The sequence below is a fragment of the Rattus norvegicus genome, chromosome 4 (genome assembly GCF_021556685.1).
Source record: "Rattus norvegicus strain SHRSP/BbbUtx chromosome 4, alternate assembly SHRSP_T2T, whole genome shotgun sequence".
In the NCBI taxonomy this organism is placed as follows: Eukaryota; Metazoa; Chordata; class Mammalia; order Rodentia; family Muridae; genus Rattus; species Rattus norvegicus.
The window spans coordinates 148,132,378-148,154,259 of NC_141537.1; the positions used below are offsets into that span (position 1 = coordinate 148,132,378).

At 50.4% G+C, this 21,882-nt stretch overlaps 1 protein-coding gene across 18 annotated transcripts in view; it reads right to left on the reverse strand.

Annotated features, from left to right (window-relative positions):
- Nucleotides 1-21,882, reverse strand: part of Atp2b2 (ATPase plasma membrane Ca2+ transporting 2) — a 313,371-nt gene that overhangs the window by 69,835 nt on the left and 221,654 nt on the right. For all 18 annotated transcript variants that reach the window (XR_015685260.1, XR_015685259.1, NM_012508.9 and 15 more), the window contains 1 exon segment: nucleotides 4,772-4,969. Coding sequence is in view for 16 of the 18 variants with exons in the window: in NM_012508.9 (NP_036640.1) it covers nucleotides 4,772-4,969 (198 nt within the window). In the remaining 2 variants the exon portion in view is untranslated.

The following is a 21,882-nucleotide window of genomic DNA, read 5'->3' on the forward strand; positions in this document are numbered from 1 at the left end:
TGGTACATTTGATCAGGTGCCTCTGTGCCATGCTCTGGGAAGAGGGTTTCTCCTGGTCACTTTAACAGGGCACTTGTGTAGTCCAATCTTCCACAGATGGGAATGTTAAGGCTTCTCAGAGGGGTCTACTAACTTTTCAAGCTAGGAAGGGCAGGTGGAAATGGAGAACACCATCCCAGGCAGCATGCCGTCAAAGACATTGAAGGCCATACCCACCCTGCCTTCATCCTAGCTGTGAGATGAGCTTCAGTTTTCTCATGAGACAGGACTTCATGTAGCCCAGGCTGGCCTCGAACTGCCTATGTAACAGATGATCTTGGAATCCTGATCTTCCTGCCTCCACTCTGAGTGCTGAGATTACACCATGCCTGCCTTTATGCAGTACCGTGAGAGTGGGGGAGGGGCATTGCTAATAACACCTCCAAGGGCTTGGGGACAGGGAAGTGGCAACTCCTGGGCATACCTAGCAGGTAGCAGATTCTCCCCTACTCAGGCCACAGCAAGGACAATGGGACTCAAGACGCAGGCTGCTACCTGACCCCCAGTAACCCTGTACTCCACACTTGGCACTACTGAGTCCCCAGTATGGGTCTACAACTCTCAAGGTTGGTCAGGCCATGGGGAGGTGAGAAAAATGAAGATACCAATATTCCCACCATGGAGACCCTGACCAAAGGTCTGCAATGCCAGGGCATGCAGAGCCTGTGGATCCCCAGCCTCTCCCTGCTCCCAACAGGGGTCCCAAGAGCAAGAGGCATCTGACATTTTCTCAATACAGAACCTGAGGCTCTGAGTGGCCAGGGTTCACACCCTGGGTGAGAGCTGAGTGATCTCCTCATGTATCCCAGGAGCAGTGTCTGACTATCACCTTTGGACAACTCAGAAGGGTGCCTTCCACAGGGCTTGGCTTGCAGGTACTGGGCAAGCCTCAATCCCCCAGCTGGCCAAAGACAGGAAAGAGGCTTAGAGACTGACAGTGCTCCAGCTGGAGTCACACAGCAGATCTAGAGTTTGAATTCTGGAACCTGAACTTAAACTTGTCCCGCCCTGAACCTTTGAGCCTCTGAGCCCATGGCAGGCAATCTGACCAAATGGGCATCCAATCTGATTCCAAGGAATTGAGAACAGCAGTTTCAAGAGATCTCAACAGAAGCTTCTGGAAACCCAGGGATCAGAAGCATCAAGACAGGAAGTTTAGGCAATGCATGGGAAGATAAGGGATCACCGTGGTCCAGCAACACATGCTGTTGGAAGATCTCAGGTCTCCGGCTGAGGCAGTATTCCTTGAAGGCCAGTAAATACCTGAAGGGTTTTGGGGGCTGTTTATCCTCTTGAAAAATTTGAACCATCTCAGTAATGGTAAAACTGTTCAACCAGATCACTGTTTGGTGGTAACGGCTGTTACAATGGTGCCACTGAGCCAGACCTGAGTTCAAATCTCAACTGCACACTGCTATGTAGCTATTTCACCAGTGCCTCCATTTTCTCATCAGCAGAATGGGGTGATCACAGTTGGACCCCTTCTCAGGTGGTCACATGGTGAAGAGGGCCCTCCTTGTGAAGTGCCTACCGTGGGGGCCCCAGGGGCTCAAGCCCTGAGTCCATGGCACAGAGCTGGAAACACCTGGAATTTAGTTACCTGAGATAAGGGAACTAAGGGACTGTGTTACTCTGAACGACACCCATAGAGATACAACCCCTACCACAAGGATAGGAAGAGCATGGAGACCGACTCCTAGTGCTGTGAGCTCCCGGTATCAGAGACTTCAGCCTGACCAACTACAGATGGGAAATTACCAGAGAGGAGACACTGCATCTGTACTGAGCATGCCCAGGCCTCTCTTGTCATTACTCCATAAGTAACGTGACCTTACAGCTGTTCACACAGCCGTCACACTGGGTATCATCAGAAACCCAGAGAGACTTTCTAGTACACAGGAGGTTACAAATAATACCCACAGGAGGTTCCAGCAGGAACCTAGGATGACTGTATACACTCTGACACAGGAAGATGGGGAAGGGAGGACTTGAATCCAGAGCCCAATACTTCATTTTGTAGGATGTAGGTTGTCCCTGCTTCTTGACACATGCTCCATAAAGGACATGCCTGTCTTTCCTGGTATGCTTCTTCAGAGTCTCCATGGGAGCTGGCTGTTATTAGAAGATGGGTCACTTAGAGTAAAATCAGTATATTGTTCTGAGATTCTGGATGCAGAAAGACCAGGATTCAAAGTCCAGGGCCTGCTATGCAACCCTAGGTAAGTGACTGACTCGGCCTTTCTGAGCTCCCAACAAACACCTAGCTGGATGCTGGTAAGTGCTGGAACTTTTCTCTTTGCCTGAGTGTTCCACAGATCCTTCTGTGGACCTTGCTGTCCCAAGACCTGTGTCCCTTCTGCAGTCCAGGCAGGATTTGGTGCACCTGGACTTGAGCCCATGTCCCCTTTACTTGTGTGACACTTGACTGTAATGTGGGCCCAGGCATGAGTTTCTCATATCAGCTTGTCCACACTGAGGGTGGCCTAAGGTCCGGTTTAGAGCTATAACCCACGTATCGGAGGACAGTTCTGTGCAATCATCCTCTCCTCCCGGGCAGGCCCAGTACCTTCCCTTGTACAGTGGAATGCAGACCATACATCAGCCAGCATTAAGACCTTCCAGCTGAGACGTGGGCTCTTGGGTAATGCAGCAGGTGGATTCCCATTACGGGGCTACGTAAAGGCTGCTTAAGAAGCTGGTGGAAAGTCTTCCTCCTCTCCTTGGGGACTAGGCTGTGAGGAACCTGTCCTGCCCACCTTTCTTCCATTGCTTTCCTAGTGAGACACAATGTAGCCAGCTGCCTTCCAGCCAACGTGTGGTCAGACCAGGAGCAGTGAGGTGCAGTAGGGGCAGAGCCAGGGCAACTTGGGTCACACTCTAGGCACCAAGCCATGGTCTTTGGGCCCTGGACTTGTGTACCTCAGAGGTGGTCGTGGCAGCAGCCATCTGTCTGGAGCCATGGGGGAGCGGGGGTCTCTCTCTTTGGCACATCCCAGGCTGCCATGTCATGTTCTACCTTGACCTCTGCCAGCTGCTCCTCAACTCACTCTGCTCAGCAGGGCCACAGGAGGCCACTGATGCGGGTGACTCAGGTCCAGCTCCCTCTGTAGAGCTGGATGTTTTGCCAGAGCCACAGATTCAGTTCTTGTTGGGGGACCTTAGAATATCTTCCGTGGCTCAGGCTCTAGCATTTAGCTCCTCCTGGGTCTAATGGAGCTTTCACTCCTCACCAGTGATAACTTCCCTTTGCAACAGATGGGACCATTACAGAAAACCACAGCCAATCAAAACCCAGAGCTGTGGTGCCTAGTCCTAGTGGATCCTATACAAAACATCCTAAGGGTCAGGAAACATTTAGGAAGAAGGAGGTTGGGGGGGGGGGACTCACAAGAGTCATAGGGTCAGGGATTGTGCTGTGAGATTGTGTCCCATCAGAAGCTACACCCATGAAGTCTTATCAACATGACCGCCCAACCATGGGCTGAAGGAGGCTGACACCAGTGAACTTGCCAAACTACATAGGGCAAAGCCCACAAGACCCCTCGGCCTTACACAAAGAATTATAGACAATGGAGTGAAACAGGGAGCCACCAATTAGTCATCCGGTGACAGATGGTCAGCCCTGAGAACATGCGTACAGTTAACATTATATGGACTCAGCAGGTTATATTTAGGAGTATATACGTCTATGTAAATACACGCACACACACAATAACAATAGATGAGGAGACCATGAATTTGAAGGAGAGATGGGAGGAGTATGTGAGAGGGTTTGGGGAAAAGAAAAGGAAAAGAGAAAGGTAATGTGATTAAATTACAGTCTCAAAACAAACAAGCAAATAAAATAAACACAGTGTCTGTCTCCAGGGTTATTGTGTGGATTAAGTAAGGAGGAATTGGGTTTGTGCCACAACAGCTCCCAACTGAGGTAGCTACAGAAACTGTAGGGCCTGTCTGTTATGTTAGCCTGACTGTGTGCATCTGCAGTCTTCCACTTAGCTGAAACCATGAGAAAGGCTGTCCACAGTTCCTCCCTCTTACTTTCCTATGGAAAGTCCATCCCAGGATCCATGGTCAGAAAATCTTTCCTCTCTGCTTGTTGATAACTTATGAGAAGCATCCATTTTCCCTTTCTACCCTGGATGCTAGGAAGCTCAAATCAAACTTAAATCCGAGTCACGGTAGTGATTATAACTGGTTTTTATTTGCCTTCCCTCCTACCGTGTATGGAAAGAGCTCGTCTGGTACAGGGCTTGAGTTGCCCTGTAGTGTGGCGGGAGCATTTGCCTGGTAAGGCTGTGGTGCTGCTCAAGCCCCTCACTAGATGCACCACCTTGCTGTTGGACTTGGGAGTCCTTGTGGGACAGGAGACATTGTCTCTTTATAAATGATGTAGTCTATGATACTTTCTGAGAATAAAAGAAAATGAATGTAGATATTGAGTGACCTAGAGCAACTTAACGTCCTCTTCATACCTCAGTTTTCTCATCCTTAAAGTAGGCATGATCCCTGAGTTGGGGATACTGGAAGTGCCCAATGAATGCTCACCATAGCTATTACTGCTGTTGGTCTAGCCTTGCACTCATAGGTGGGCTGACTAGGCCTTGCGCATGTGTTTGTCTGTGTGGCCTGAGCCCTGACAAGCTTGGTCCCTCTTGTAGTGCTATGGGCACTGTGTGCACATAGACCCCTGCACACACTGTGTGCCATCAGGAGCTCCCAGGGAACTTACCTTCATTGCTCTCTCCGGGTGGGTGGTAGAAGGACAGTCCCAGGGAGATGATGGCCGCGATCTCCAGGATGATGAGCGTCACGTCCTGTAGTGCTTCCCACACCAGCTGCAGGAAGGTTTTTGGTTTCTTTGGAGGTATGAAGTTTTGCCCGAAAATCTGTTTCCTCTTTTCCAGGTCTGGAGCGGTGCCTGGCAAACCTGTGGACAGAGAGCAGACAAGTTGGGCTGGGGCCAGATGAGATGCATGTCTGTCCCTGAGAGCAGAAGAGGGAGCAGGCAAACATGGCAGGAACCTTCCAGGCATTTGTCCTAGATCCCAGTGTTCCAAGTAACACATGTCCTGAAGGAGGCCCTGCTAAATGAATGAAAGAACCTAAAACCAGACTTCCAGACTCAAGGGGACATTTCATTCCTGTGAATGTGCATGGCAAAGAACATCTCACACACCTGACTCAGGACAGCATAGCCCAGTCAAGCCCAACTCGCTACAGCTCAGTCATATCACACAAGGCCTCCTTTGTACTCAGGTGTTGAACATCTGCTATAATTTATTGAGTGTTGGGCTAAAGGTGACCACCAGAATGTCTGTCATCCAGTCACAAGACTGAAAGATTCTTAGCCCAGACCTGAGTTTCCACACACCTCCTAACCATGGCAGAGCTTGGAATGCCATTGAATTTCTCATAATGAGCCTCCTCTGGGCTTTGAATCCAGCTTGACCCTCAGGTTTTCCTTCTGCTACAGTGATTGTGATGGTGGTGGTGCTGGTGGTGGTGATGGTGATGTTGGTGACACCTAACTCACAGGGTCGTACGTTGTTTGAGTCAGCAAGCATTTCTTATGCTCCTGTGTGGTGCACAACCCTGATGCAAATCCTGAGGCAGATCGAGAATGAGATGGTGAGCCAACCTCCCATGGACACGAGTGTGCATTACTGTGAGATTCATGTGGGGGACAGCATACGCTCAGGTGGTTCTTCCGGTTGTGGCTTCTGGACCAGGGCAGCATGGATAGCCAGGGAGGCTCTTGCCCTGCACATGTCAGGGGCATTCACTGACAACCCACTAGCTCTCTGTGCCTAAATAACTCCCTAGCCTCCTTCATTCACCTCTGACCTTGCCACATTGGAAGTGTCCTGTTATTTCCAGATGGAAGTCACGTGTCCTATCTTGCTCTAATGTCATCTGACTTCTAGGCTACAGCTTAGGTCTTCTCTTTCACTCTCTGCCTCTATCACAGCCCAACCAGCCATACCTGGCTGGCTTCTCACCACCCCCTCCCAGACCCCCCCCGCACCCCGCATATCCACAATGAGCCCTCCACATTGTCTCCTTCTGTGTGTCTGGATCCATTCTCACTAACACATGGATGACTAAGGACTATTGAGCCCCTCTCTGAGTACACAGAGATTGGTGTGATAAGCCCCAGGAGGGGAATAGGTGTGTAGCAGGCACTTGGACCACAGCAGTGCCTGTTCTATGTGGCCTGTGCTTCTTACATTATTATGATTATGATGGTGATTATTGTTGTTGTTATTATTATTACTATTATTAACATGTGTGATATGTATGCGTGTGTGTGTGTGGGGTCACATGTGCCACTGCATGTGTTTAGAGACCAGAGGAAAACATTGTGGAGCGAGTCCTTTTCTTCTGCATTGATGTCAGCTCTGGGACTGACGCTCTGGTTGTCAGGCTTACGAAGCAGGAAACTTTGCCACTGAGCAATCTTGCCTGATCAGGCCTGTTCTCTTTCTGAGCCTCCTGTCTCCTATGCAGCACACCCTCTGACTCGCAGGGGCAGAGTGCAGCCACCGTACTGCACGCCAGCCCTGGCCACAGTGTGTTATGGGTTTGTGGGATGAGACCTTTCATACTCTGGGGCAAAGGTTGGTCTGAGGCCTGCCCGTAGGCTGGCACGGGGGGGGGTGGGGGCGGGGCTTAGGCTCGCCTCACTCACCACTGCAGGCTGCATGTCTGGGTGTAGTGAGGTCCAAGCATGAGGGGCCAGGCCCTCCAGGCTCATAGGATATCACAGGCTAGGTAAGGTGGGTGGAGTCAGGGGTGAAGTGCACCTTACCCTCCCCCAAAACCGCAGCCCTTTAGTCTTTTCCTGGAAAGGCAGAAGCCCGAGGGCAAGCTGAGTTGTGGACTTAGGATTTAGCTATTATATTTTCTGGGGACTGAACTCATGTCACCAGGCTTCGTGGCAAGAGCCTTGACCTGCAGGACAAGCTGGCTGGCCCCTACAAGGTACTATGACCTGGGGTTTGGGTTATGTCTTAGTCCTCTGTAGGACTATCCACGGATGCTTCCTTAGTTCCATAGTTTCTGAGCCTCTAAGGAACCTAGAAAGAGTGGTGTACAGGCAACAGGTTGGTGACTCATGGCGGCAAGCACTTCGGGACTTGCAATCCAGGCCTGGGCTTCAGGGGAGGCAGGAAGAAAGTCGTAATGAGGCCATCCTCAAGACCCAGAGTGAGAGGGATCATAGCTTACTCAGGGGTCCCGCCGAGGCCTCTGGGAGGCAAGGGAAGCCCTGGGTAGCCTAACTCTCACCTGCATAGTATGAACAAGGAGTCAGGCTTAGCTGGGCCATTTACTGTGTGGGGGATGTGGGCTTCCCTCTGACTCTGTGAGACCTGCAATCAGTGGTCCCCACTGTCCTATTTGGGCTTCCCATTTGGGATGTCCACACAGAGAACAAACCCAGCCTAGCCTGCTTCTGGGAACTTCAGAGACCTTGTGGCTTCCTCTCTGCCCTGTATCCCAGCATCCCTGGACTTTATTCTTTGAACCCCAAATCTCCCATTTTCTGGACTCCCTAGAGGGAGGTGTGCTCTTTATTTGTGCACACCAAGTGGGAATGGGATTAGACTTTCTTCTTAGAGTGAGTATTATTGAGGGTGGGGGACCTCTGAGGATGAGGCTCCAGTGGCCCATGCTGAGATTTTCCAGGCCTTGGGCTATCGAGTCCCTATGCTAAGCTCCCATTTTCCCATCTATACATTGAGGTCTTCACTAAGATGGGGCTCTCAGAGGATCCTAGGGTTCCTGAGTAATTGTGTTGGGGGTCTGTTTTCAGATGTGTGTGCAAAGACATTGGGCGTGCATGGTTCCTGTGACCTGGCATCTATGGGGTGAATGGTAGACAATGTGGGTGTCAATTCTGGGGTGGAAGAAGGTCAGATCATAGCTCTGAGGTTCTATCATGCTGGGGACCTATCGGTCAGCCCTAAGATCCTGGGTCCTGTGTCAACAGGCAGGGACAGCAAACTCCACAGCTGTGGGTTAGGAGGTTTGGTTACAAGTGAAGGACACAGGAGGGAGGCCATCAAGGATGGTGGAAACTAAGACGAAGGGCCCATTGGCCCTTTGATGTGGGTTCCCATGGAGAGATCTTCCAAGCTTTTACAAAGCAAAAGGTTGAAATTTGATGCAAGATTTCCCTTTTGGAGTTCAATTCAATATACCTGAACTGAGTTCAGCCCCAGTTGCCCATATGAACCATCCAAGGTCATGTGACATTAGCAACTAGGGGATACAAACTGCCACACTACCATGGCCATATTGACCACTGTGAACAACCACATCCTTACCACTGCCATTGACAGCCGTGTCCCTACTGCTACCACTCCTACTGCTGTCCCAAGCCTGGAATGTTGGGTGCTTTCTTTTCTTGCCATGCTAGAGATGGAACCCAGAGCCCTTTGCATGTGTTGTGAAAATGCTTTACTTTGGAGACACACCCCAGCCCAGGCCCTTCTGACTGTGTGCACTTCTGTCTGTATGCCCTCCTGTCTGTCTGCTTCTGACTGTGTGCATCTTCTGACTGTGTGCAACTTCTGTCTGTGTGCACTTCTGACTGTGTACTTCTGACTGTGTGTAATTCTGTCTGTATGCCTTTCTGTCTGTGTACACTTCTGTCTGTGTGCACTTCTGTCTGTGTGCAATTCTGACTGTGTGCACTTCTGTCTGTGTGCAATTCTGACTGTGTTCACTTCTGACTGTGTGCAACTTCTGACTGTGTGCACCTTCTGTCTGTGTGTACCTTCTGTCTGTATGCCCTTCTGACTGTGTGCACCTTCTGTCTGTGTGCACCTTCTGTCTGTGTGCCCTTCTGTCTGTATGCCTTTCTGTCTGTGTGCCTTTCTGTCTGTGTGCACTTCTGACTGTGTACACTTCTGTCTGTGTGCACCTTCTGTCTGTGTGCCCTTTTGTCTGTATGCCTTTCTGTCTGTGTGCACTTCTGTCTGTGTGCACTTCTGACTGTGTGCACCTTCTGTCTGTATGCCCTTCTGACTGTGTACACTTCTCTCTGTGTGCACCTTCTGTCTGTGTGCCCTTCTGACTGTGTACCCTTCTGTCTGTGTGCACCTTCTGTCTGTGTGCCCTTCTGTCTGTATGCCTTTCTGTCTGTGTGCACTTCTGTCTGTGTGCACCTTCTGTCTGTGTGCCCTTCTGACTGTGTACACTTCTGTCTGTGTACACTTCTGTCTGTGTGCACCTTCTGTCTGTGTGCCCTTTTGTCTGTATGCCTTTCTGTCTGTGTGCAATTCTGTCTGTGTGCACTTCTGACTGTGTGCACCTTCTGTCTGTATGCCCTTTTGTCTGTATGCCTTTCTGTCTGTGTGCACTTCTGTCTGTGTACACTTCTGTCTGTGTGCACCTTCTGTCTGTATGCCCTTCTGACTGTGTACACTTCTGTCTGTGTGCACCTTCTGTCTGTGTGCCCTTCCGTCTGTATGCCTTTCTGTCTGTGTGCACTTCTGTCTGTGTGCACTTCTGACTGTGTACCCTTCTGTCTGTGTGCACCTTCTGTCTGTGTGCCCTTTTGTCTGTATGCCTTTCTGTCTGTGTGCACTTCTGTCTGTGTGCACTTCTGACTGTGTGCACCTTCTGTCTGTGTGCACCTTCTGTCTGTGTGCCCTTCTGACTGTGTGCACCTTCTGTCTGTGTGCACCTTCTGTCTGTGTGCCCTTCTGTCTGTATGCCTTTCTGTCTGTGTGCACCTTCTGACTGTGTGCACCTTCTGTCTGTGTGCACTTCTGACTGTGTGCACTTCTATCTGTGTACCTTCTGTCTGTGTGCCCTTCTGTCTGTATGCCTTTGTGTCTGTGTGCACTTCTGTCTGTGTGCACTTCTATCTGTGTGCACCTTCTGACTGTGTGCACCTTCTGTCTGTGTGCACTTCTGACTGTGTACACTTCTGTCTGTATGGCCTTCTGACTGTATTGCCTTTCTGTCTGTGTGCACTTCTGTCTGTGTGCACTTCTGACTGTGTACCCTTCTGTCTGTGTGCACCTTCTGTCTGAATACCCTTCTGACTGTGTACACTTTTGTCTGTGTGCACCTTCTGTCTGTGTGCCCTTCCGTCTGTATGCCTTTCTGTCTGTGTGCACTTCTGTCTGTGTGCACTTCTGACTGTGTACCCTTCTGTCTGTGTGCACCTTCTGTCTGTGTGCCCTTCTGACTGTGTGCACCTTCTGTCTGTGTGCACCTTCTGTCTGTGTGCCCTTCTGTCTGTATGCCTTTCTGTCTGTGTGCACCTTCTGACTGTGTGCACCTTCTGTCTGTGTGCATTCTGACTGTGTGCACTTCTATCTGTGTACCTTCTGTCTGTGTGCCCTTCTGTCTGTATGCCTTTGTGTCTGTGTGCACTTCTGTCTGTGTGCACTTCTATCTGTGTGCACCTTCTGACTGTGTGCACCTTCTGTCTGTGTGCACTTCTGACTGTGTACACTTCTGTCTGTATGGCCTTCTGACTGTATTGCCTTTCTGTCTGTGTGCACTTCTGTCTGTGTGCACTTCTGTCTGTGTGCACTTCTGACTGTGTACCCTTCTGTCTGTGTGCACCTTCTGTCTGAATACCCTTCTGACTGTGTACACTTTTGTCTGTGTGCACCTTCTGTCTGTGTGCCCTTCTGTCTGTATGACTTTCTGTCTGTGTGCCCTTCTGTCTGTATGCCTTTCTGTCTGTGCACTTCTGTCTGTGTGCACTTCTGACTGTGTGTACCTTCTGTCTGTGTGCCCTTCTGTCTGTATGCCTTTCTGTCTGTGTGCCTTTCTGTCTGTGTGCACTTCTGACTGTGTACACTTCTGTCTGTGTGCACCTTCTGTCTGTGTGCCCTTTTGTCTGTATGCCTTTCTGTCTGTGTGCACTTCTGTCTGTGTGCACTTCTGACTGTGTGCACCTTCTGTCTGTGTGCACTTCTGACTGTGTACACTTCTGTCTGTATGGCCTTATGACTGTATTGCCTTCTGTCTGTGTGCACCTTCTGTCTGTGTGCCCTTCTATCTGTATGCCTTTCTGTCTGTGTGCCTTTCTGTCTGTGTGCACTTCTATCTATGTGCACCCATCTTAGCTGTCAGAAACCCAGCAGTGTATCAGCACTCCTCTATCTGGGTCGGGAACTTGGCTTGGACCTTTCTCTCCTTGCTGTATGATCCTGAGTAGATTTTACTCTTTCTAGGGTGCCTCGGACAATTGTGCTTGAGGATCCCTGGGAACCAGACTCTGTCAGAGCTTTGTATATAGTCAAGTTCCTGAGTTATGTTATATGACCTACACCCTGAGACCTCAGTTCAGCAGCCACCCAGCCTTTCCCCCAGCCTGATGTGACTGGGTACAGACTGACAAGCTTCTCAAAGCCCACAGTGCCAGGTCCCTAGCCATGCAAGTAGCTTCAGGGTCCCACTATTTACATCTAATAAAACAACAGTGGTTCAAACTAGACAGCGTCCAAGAGGCTTCAGATGACACCTTGGGACCTAGCATGGGTAGAGGACTGTGGGTGCTTGGACATGTGGCTGGGTCACCCTGTGCCCCTTGATGGTGGTTCATTGATAACAGTAGCTGTAGCAGCCAGGAGGGAGTAAAGGATGGGTGTTTACAACCCTGTGTTGTGGCTGAGTGTGGGGCTCCACAGACTACCCCTTGCCGGAGGCTGCAGTGGGCAGCTCCCAGGGCCTACTACTAGGGACTTGCAGCAATTGGCTGAAATGATGAAATAGGATAAGACACCTGCACTGCTCCTGGCCCTGTGCCCTCATGCCAGCGGCCTCCCTCTCGGGGCCTCATTTACCTAGGTCAGACATCTGAATGATAATGCCTGCCTTTCCTGTGCTCAGGGTAGCGGAGGACACAATGTCATCAGCTGCTGCCAGTACTGTCATTATGAGCAACCTACATAAAAAGCACCTACAGGTCCCAACCTGGCCTCACACTGAGCCATGGTGACATTTAAAGTGTGTTCGTGCCTGGTGCCCAGTGCTTGTTTCTGACTGAATTGGGCAGGGCCATGTCTCAGGTCAACAGAACTCCTAGGACCTTGCTGTGCTACTGGGGTAAGATGGTCCTCAGACCAGAAGCCTCTCCCTAGAACTGGAGAAATGCAAGTTCTCAGGTGCCACCTGAACTGCTGCATGGATCACCGGGTGACTGTCATCTGTGTGGTTACCAGCATCCTCAGGAGCGGGAAGTGCTGTCTCTGTGTAGAGCTGTTGGCCTGTAGAGGCCGGACAAAAGGAAAATGGCTGCTAGGTGACCTTGGGCCCAGGGTCCCTAGAAGCCATGACACCTGTAGGCCTTGGATCAGTGGCTAGCCTGATAAGACCATCAACTGGTCCAGGTCACATGGTGGCAGGTCACAGAGTCTGGACCCAAGGAATTGGCTCTTTGCTCCCTACTTCAGGGGCTCCAGTTTCCATGGGATCGGCCTGACTGACTACTTGGGGTTTCTAAGCAGCTTCCAGGTTCTCAGTCTCTAGGAGTCTACAGTTGATGCAGAAAGTGCATCTGGCTGAGAACTTGACTGACCCAGACATGGGACTAAGGAAGGAGGAAGCTAGAACCCTGGCAGGGAGAGAAAGGACTAGAGGAGGAGGTGAAGGAGAAAAGCAGTCAGGGGTTCACCCTTACACTCGCTCTGAAGAGTTCCCAGTTCTTCACAACCCCCCTGCTCCAGGTCTCCCACAGCCTCTCTGAGGTTGTTCCAAGGCGTCACATTTACTGCCTTCTCCACCAGGCCCCAGGTTCTGCTCATACCTGGAAGTGCTTTCTCAGTCTTGGCTCATAGGCTCTTACCCAGGATCCCCTACCCTTCCCTCTGTTGACTGTCCTGTTTAGTCTCCAGAGTCCCTGGTGGGAGTTTACCACCTCCTCCTGAGAGCCTTTCTTGACTTACACAGGAGGAACAACCAAGGCTTCTTACTGTTCCCGGATATCCCCCATTGCCAGTTCACACTTCACTGACACACCTTGCTCAGGCTAGCCCCTGGGTTAGGCTTTGGCCTTGGGTGTCAAACCCTGATTGAGACCCGACTTTGCTGCTTCATCTCCTGGACACTGACACTCAGCATCCTGAAGGGGCCCAGAGAAGACTTCCACCCTGCCCCATCTCTTTAGGGATCAGAGATGGGGATGTGGGTGCCTAGGCTGTTCAGAGACACTTGAACACAGCAGAAAGCCGTGCACTTCCCGGAAACCATGCAAACTTGGCTTGGACTCTGGGAAAACTGCATCCATATGGGTCTCCCCTGTGGCCTGGGTCTGTCAGGGCCATGGTAGGTAGCAGGGTTAGCTGCTATCCAGCGTGCCCCAGGCACATGTACAGCCTGTGATCACATCCTGGTTCTTTGATGGGGGTGGGATGGGACATGAAGCCATGTCTTGATATTTGTCAGTCTTGTGGATCCAGAGTCTCTAGTGATTACCAATGTTCTCAGGGCAGTGGGCATGCTTACTGGTGATGTGCTGGTGTGCAGACCTGGAACGCACATGTGCATGCACACACACACACACACACACACACACACACACACACAGCTGTGGACTCAGTGTTCACAGCAGACATGGCCACATCACTGACGACTGTTTTCTCTGCAGAGCCCTCTACTGTACACACAGGGACATGGTGGGGTACATGGGCCTCTAACCTGACCCAGGTACGGACGCTGGGTCCACTGGTTTGAATCTCCTACTGTCCTTGATCTGAGTCAAGCTGAGTTACTGCCCTTTTTCCATGATAGAACTTCCACGGAGGGCCCCTTATCTCATGGCTCCAGAACGTTTAACATGGGCAGGGAAGTGTAGAGTAGGTAGAGAGGGGGTGCCTAGTGGGAATCTCTGGATGCTGTGAAAATATCAACTATTTATGCCAAGGAAGAGTTAGGTCCCTGAGTATGAGTTCCCAGGTAAAACAGGGAGCCAGACACTCGGCATTTAGGATAAATAGCAAACAAGCTGTTTACTGTGAATGATGTCCTGTACAATATTTGGGACATGTGAGTTGTAAATTAATTACTTGCTGTTCACCTGAAACACAAGTCATACTGATTGGCACACTGTGTCCCCGAAGTCCCTTCGGGTCTCCCCTGGATGATACCTTGTAGGAGCAGCATGGCTTCACAGTCACTCAGTGGGGAAACTGAGGCACTGCAACATGAAAGTGACTCACTCTTCAGGTAGAATGATTCAGCTGCAGAATGGGGCTGGGCCCTCTTCCACTCTGGCCCTCTATGCTATGGAGCTATTGGGGGTGAGACCAACAGGGCGCCCATTTCCTCCAAACTAAGCTTTGCTGGGCATACACAAACTGTGACCATTCCATAATCTGTTCCTCATAGGAGACACTTTATCTGGCCTGTCTCCTGGTGGCTTGTCCCCGCCCCTTGGAAAAATTAGAGGCCCAGAAGCTGTATCAACTTCTCTTATGGCATTCCTCCATAGGTGGCAGGCTTCAAAACACTGCGGGCAGCACTTTCCTGCCGATCCAGGAGGGGGCGCCCTGCACAATGGACAGTAGGCAGGAGGCTGTGCCTGTCTCTGAGCCTCCATTCTCCAAAAGCGGCACCCAGGGGCAACCTAACTCTACTTGTTGGAGATGAAAGGGTGATTATGGTATGTCCTAGGTGCATGATGGATATGTAGAACCTGGGCAGGATACTCTTTCCTTCCTTTGAGCTCTGATCGGCAGCAGAGCAGCCTGCCTTCTGACGGCCATGACACATAGCTAAAGCCCAGATCATGGAGGCTCTTTGACTGTCCTTTCCATGCCTGGTAGCTTCCTGCATCAGAACCCAGTGCCTAAGCCAAAGGCAGGAACTCCACTGTTCTCTAGCAGCTCCGGAGACAGCCTCGTGTCCTACACAGAGCCCTGGCTGGGGACCAGAGCTAGCTCCAAGGCACCTGAGGGGACTTGGAAAATGCAGTCACCAGGCTTGGTGTTGCTAAATATTTGTGCTGTCAGTGTGAAGTGGGTTCTTCCATTAGCATAAATAAAAGCCTTATATTTTGAGAAGAAAAAACCCATGCAAGCCCTTTGAAAAGCTACATTTATAGAAAAGCGAGTTTCTGTCTTCGGAACATGAGTGGGCTACATAAACTGTAGTGCATCTATCCCATAATATGCTACACGGCAGTTCTTTAAAAATGAGCTCGGTTTATGTGCCCCAGCAGAGAAGTTTCTCCAAGGAAAACTGCCGAGAAACAAGCATTAGGACACTATTCGGGGTTTGACTCCATTCGTGTAAACCAGAAAAATGCTATATCCCACTGGATGCCCACGCGTGCAAGTCTGTGGCGAGATACGCAAGGACCTGACCTAAACTCACGGAGGGGGCACTGGCTCGGAAGAGGCAGCAGGATTGTTTGTGGTGGTCGGCCCTGACTGGAATATATGAATTTTAAACAGGAGAATATGGTTTATCTGAATAATTTAAAGTTTTATTTTTTTTAAATAAAAACTGAAGAAAGTAAAGGCTTTTTTTCCTTTACAACTTTTAGATGGAGTGGACCTAGAGATAATATTGCTGGGTTAATCTTTTAGCCTTATTTGTGAACTGTGTGTTCCTGACTGGATTATTTCAGATCTCCCATGGCATGGCTAGGATGCTGCCCAGGTCACAGCCTGGGCGCAAAGACGTAAACAAGGAATGGAAAACCAGGAACACAGTAGGTAATCAACAGATGGCACGCAGTAGGTATTCAGCTGATGACCCTATCATTTCTCCTTCCCCCTTGTGTCTTGTCCATCTCCACCTCTTTTTTTTTTTTTTTTTTTTAATGGGCAGGGGGACAGGCTCTCACTATGTAGACCAGGTAGACCTTGAACTCTCAAAAGATCTGCCTGCTTCTGCCTCCTGAGGGCCGGGATTAAAGGTGCGTGCCACCATTATGCTAGAATATGGCAGACTCTCTTCAGCCTCTTAACCCCACTGCACATATCTAGCAAAACTCTATCCAAAGAAAAAAGCATCTCCGGCCAGATTCCCGCCTGACTCCCACGGTCAGGTCACTGTCATTGCTGCCCCTCGAGTGTAGCTTCAGTAACTGGTCTCTGCTCCCATGCTGTCTGCATTTTCAGCGTGTATGTAAGGTGCCTTGTGTTTGTGTTAAATCCTTATCTGCTACACTCTGGTGGTTCCTATCACATATGGTTAGAAGTCACAATCCTTACCGAGGCCCAACCTCTGGCCCCTGCTCTCCTCTGTCTCTCACTGCCCCATCTCCACCATTATGCTCCAGTGACACTTGCCTCTTTCCTGAGGCCTCAGGACCTTAGCATGTAGTTCTTCCTCGGCTGGGAATGCCCTCCTCTTTAGCTGAACCTTTCTTGGTGAGGGTGGACTCCATTTCTAATGCTCTTCTCGCCCCAAGAATCCTTCCATTCACACGACTAACAATCCAAGGGTTTTCTTATACTTGGCCCCCTTGTTAACTGTCACCTCCATGAGGGCAGGGACAGTGTGGCCTGCTTTGTTCTGAACTATAGTAGGTGCTTAGTAAGCACGTGGCCTTTCCTAGACACACATGCCTAGGAAGACCAGAGGTAAGAGGGTAATACTTGGTTGCAGAGTAACCTTTTCTCCAAGATGGGTATCTCTGTGAAATGGACTGGTTTGTGGGGACACTTGGGGTCTCCTCAGGTCATCCCTCCTGTGCCAGGGCTCACCCTCAGTGGCTTTGTGTTCTTGCTGACAAGGAGAGTAGGAGAGGCTCTAGGCACACCCCCAGGGTCACGGAGACCAGAGGCAAGCTTGCTGTGCAGGTGCACAGTGGACATCTGAGTCTTGACTGGGAAGCCATGTGACCTTTCCATCCTGATGCTACTCCTAGGAAAGCTCCAGGACACCAGGTCCTTCTTGTTCATACAAATGGCAGCTTTAGGACCAGGCCAGGAGGCATGCTGCAGAAATGGATGCTCTTTCACAGTGTAAGAATTCTGGGGGGCTCTGAGGGGGCTGAGTGGGAGATGCAGGGAGCCAGGTGTGAAGGCAACTGAGTGTGGCCAGCTGAGAGGGGGAGAGGGAGGGAGGGAGGGAGAGAGAGAGAGAGAGAGAGAGAGAGAGAGAGAGAGAGAGAGAGAGAGAGAGAGAGACCCTGTGGAGGATGCTGTAGAAGCTGCATCCATCCCTAGTCTTTTGGAGGGCTCCTAGGTCCACAGTACTCATGGGGACACTGTGGGTCAGGCAGGTAGAGGAGCCACTCTGACCCATGGCTGGTCCACACTGTGACAATGATTACAGAATCCCCATTGTTAACCCTGCCTGAGCGCTGCACTATTTATAGCTCATGGCTTGCCTGTGACCTTATTTTGTGAACCATTTTAAAGATGGAGAAACTGAGGCATGGAGCTATAAAGACACCCTCCTTTGGGTTTAAAGTGCAGGCTCTAATCCCTGGCACCATGTCCCTTATCCATGCACATGAATTTAGGCCCTTCTGGCTGGATAAAACTTCATGAGGGAGGTTGCAAAAGAATGCGTTTTCCACATTCCGAGTGAAGACACTGAGGCACAGAAGGAAGGAGAAAGCAGATGGGCATGGTGACTCATACCCCAGCACTTGGTACGCTGAGGCAGAAGATCTGCCAAATGACTTTTGGGCTAGCCTGGGCTACACCATGAGTTCAAGGGCAGTGTGAATTAAATAGAAAAATGAGAGAGATAAGAGAGTAAGGAAGGCAAATCACTGATGTGCCTGGAAGGACAGCCTGGGTTGTTCAAAGCACCATTACACGACCTTTGTTTTTTCATATTATTTTTCTTCAGACAGGGCTTCATGTAGCCCAGGCTAGCTTTGAACTTGATAAGTAGCTGAGGATGACCTTGAATTTCTGATTCCTCCTGCATCCATTTCTTAGATGCTAGGATTACAAGTATGCACCCCCACACCCTGTTTATTTGTTACTGAAGATTAATCTCGGGGCTTTGTGCACACAGGCAAGTACCTTACTGACTGAGCCACATCCCCAGATCCAATGCTGCTGCTTTGAGAGGCAACCTCTTTGGACCCTGCATGTCCCCTTTCACCACTGCTACAGGCTCTGGAGCCCTAGAACCTGGGCTCTGCGAACTTCTAGTTGTATGGTTTTCAACAACTTATAGTAGTTGGGCATTGGTTTCTTGGTGTGTAAATACTAACTTCCTAAGCTGAGCCAGGGGCACCGACATAGAGGGTGCAGAATGTTCTTGCACTTTCACTTACCACATTGTGACTGTGCTCTTAGTTGTGAGGGTGTCACATGACAGTGAGCAGAGGCACTGGGGGCCATCTCTCTTGGTTTTCTGTACTCATTTGGAAGCCTGGTAAAGCAACGCCATGACCACGTGCTGGGCGAAAATCTTGTGGAAGTGATGGGTCAGGTACAACATCTGCTTTTGCCCCGAGGCCACTGAGTGGCATGTCATGGCACCCAAAGTCTGGACTTTCCATTTTGCAGCTGTGTGGTGCGAGGGACAGTCATTAACCTTCTCTGGGCCTCTCAACAGGGCCTACAGTGACAGGGATTCCGCAGGCTCCAGAGGGTGATGAGAGGGCTGTGAGGCAGTGTGGGGTACCCAGTGCTCAACACAGAGTGATTTTTGGTAAATAGTAGTACCCTATGCCTCTAAAGGACAGGGCCCTGATTCAGCTGCAGAGTGACTCACTCCACAGAGAGGAACTATATGGGCTCAGGCAGCTGCCAAGTTCTCCATGTCTTGCTACTCTGCATGGCTGTGTGTTGGAGTCTCTTGGGCATGGGTTAGCATTTACATGGCATGTTGTTCCTGGTGATGCTTCACATGGCTTCATGGGGATTCTGTCAGGAACCAAAGGCCCATGCATTTCCCCAGTGGACCCTCCAAGGTCCCTCTATTGCCCTCACCTCAGTCTTGGGCTTCCCTCCTCACTTTGGGTGCCAGGGTCTGCAGACTGGTGTGGCAGGGTTCAACTTCCCTTCCTTGTTCACTCCTGGAGTGATATGCAGTACAGAGGCTTGATGAAGGGCTAGCCTGGGCAAATTCAATATCCATAGTGCCTGAGGGTAAACAGCAGCTGGGTGGAGCTTGGCCCAACATCACCGTCTGCCATTTCATAAATGGCAAAATGCAAGGCCTCTGTGGAGAACCAGCCATGGTCTCTTTGTGTGATTTAGTAGCAGGTGCCTCTGCCTGTGCTCAGTTTCACTGCTTCGCTGCCTTGAAGCAGCACACTGGATTCAGAATATCAGGAGCCCTGGATGGCTTGGAAGCCATAGGCATCTGGTTACATATTGGTGATACTCCCGCTGGAGGTGAGTGGTCTCCTTTGGTAGAGAAGAGATAGGACCTGGACCTTTTTTGCTGGGTTGGAAGATGTACTTGGGGTTCTGGCTGCAAGGAGACCTAGATTATCACAGGCTCACAGGGGTCTTCTCAAATATGGACCTGTCATTAGTGTTAAGCTGTGATGGGATCTGAGCACTGGGATTGATTAATGATGTCTGTCATTGGTGCAGGTTAGGAAAGGAAGGACTTGGAATGCCTTCCCATCTGTCTTCATTTTGTTTTTGATACCTGGGACAGAAATCTCATAGTGCACACAAGGAGAGCTTTTCATTGTGGTTTTGGACATGCCTGACAACCAAACTCTTTGTTTCTCACACATCTGCTCCTCCTCTGGTTGGCCATGGAGATCAGCCTCCTTGGTGTTGTTGGGTTTGACCTTTCTTTGCTATTGAGGTCACACTTAAATTCAGACTCTAAACCTTTCTCTCTTGTCTATTTCTAAAATGGCCCCTCAACAAGGCTCCTTCCTCTCATCCTGCTTCTGATTCACTATGTAGTCTGGGCTCTCCTCCCTAAGGGAGCACGGCAGACTTGCTCTTCTGCACTCCTCCCTCCCATCCCCTCATCCCCATTCTTCTTTGTTCACATAGTCAAGTAAATACTTCATAGCTTGCTGCATCCAGAGCATTAGGTATGCCTGTCTCCAAAGGGCACAGAGAGCTGTCACACTCAATTGCTTGGAGGCACCAAATGGTACCAGCGTGGGGCTTGAAGACAGCCAAGCACTGGAACTGAGCACAGACCCAGGCACCCGTCACCATAGTGCACCTGCTACTAAATCACAGGATGAGACCATGGCTGGTTCCCCACAGAGGCCCTGAGTTTTGCCATTTGTGAGGAGGCAGACTACATGATGTCGGGCCAAGCGCTACCCAGCTGCTGTTTCTCCTTAGCCTCTTCAGTCCCCTTCTCTTTCTTTCATGGTAGCCGCCACCATCCATATCAGGTCTCCTGTCTCCTGGACCCTTTCCACCAATCTCAGTTCTTTGCTAATAAAGTGTAAACCAATTGACATGACTCCAGTCTTACGGAGAATCCCCCAGGGTTTTTATTTCTCTGGTCCTCAGCCCACTCTCCAGTCCTGCATTGCATCTGCTGGTCCTGATGCTGGCTTAGGACCACAGTGCCTCACCCTGCTGTGCACAGGCTGGGAATATTAACCTCCATGATGCCTTGTTCTTCCCATCTATAAAGTGGGGGTTTGAATAGTATCACTCCCACAGGGATATCTTGGGGCAAAGATGTACCTATCACATATGTGAACCTGCTGGGAACAGTGTTTGGTGCCATGGTCCACCATGATAGACATAGAGAGCTTTTCCTACTATTTTTTTTTTTGGTTCTTTTTTTCGGAGCTGGGGACCGAACCCAGGGCCTTGCGCTTCCTAGGCAAGTGCTCTACCTGAGCTAAATCCCCAACCCCTTTTCCTACTATTTTTAAAGGAGACCCTTGGCTCAGTTTTCCTTTGGGGACAGAAGCTGTTCTGTTTGATTTGAACTGTTTGTCTTTTCTGCTTGCATTCACTTTGTCCTGGGGTTTCCCTTGCCTCTCTGGAAGGGATTGTATCTTGAGGTACATTGGCCATGAAGGGTGAATGCTTAGGCTGAGTCACTCACCCCTCCCCAACCCCCTGTACTGGGTTGCACCTGGCTGCCTAGCAACCGAGAATGTAGCTTCTTGCGATTGTATGGGAGACATGATGTTCTGAACGAACCTTCAGAAATCACATTCCACCAAGTTATGTTCAGCCCGAGGCCCAACCATGAGACAAAATGACAGAACAGAGTGGCGGGACAGACAGGTATAGAGCAGCATGCCAGAAGCCTGGAGCCAGGGACATCCTCAAGGTGAGCAGACAACAGTCAGTAGGCTGTGAGAGGAGCTTAGCCCAGGCCTGTGTTCAAATAGTGGCCATGCTGCATCTCACTAGGCAAGCCACTTCTCCACTGAGTCCTCAGCTGTCCCCTCACTGTGAGGGGACAGTTTAGAACATGCTTTCAGGCTTTTGGTCAAAACAAACATGCTGTTCTTTCCATTCATCCTCAGAAATGTCCCGCACCTTAGAGGACAACCTCTAATCCCTGCCTGGCCTCCACTCCTGTCCACTGCCCTCCAGTCCCATGTCCTAGATAGACCCTATCTTGGCTATCTCTCTCCTGTCCATTCTCCAGCTCCTCCCTATCCTGGTTGCTGTTTCCCAGTGTAGCTTTTTGCTCGCAGCCCCTAGAGCCTCCAGAACCCCGGGCGAGCTCCCACACTGCTCCGTTCCTTGGCCTTTTCCTGACACCCATACTCACATGCAAGTCCCATGAACACAAGCACACTGATGATTGTATGAACTGCTGTGCCTAGAGCTCTGCTCAGCACACAGTAGGTGCTCAAGAGATGAATGGACGACCTTTAAGAGGTTTCAAAGGCTAAAGCTCATCGGGAGACATGCACACACTTGGTCAGGGCATTGCCTCTGGCATCAAAGCCAGTTGCCAAGTAGTCTAGAGCTCAGTAGGTATCCTGATGGG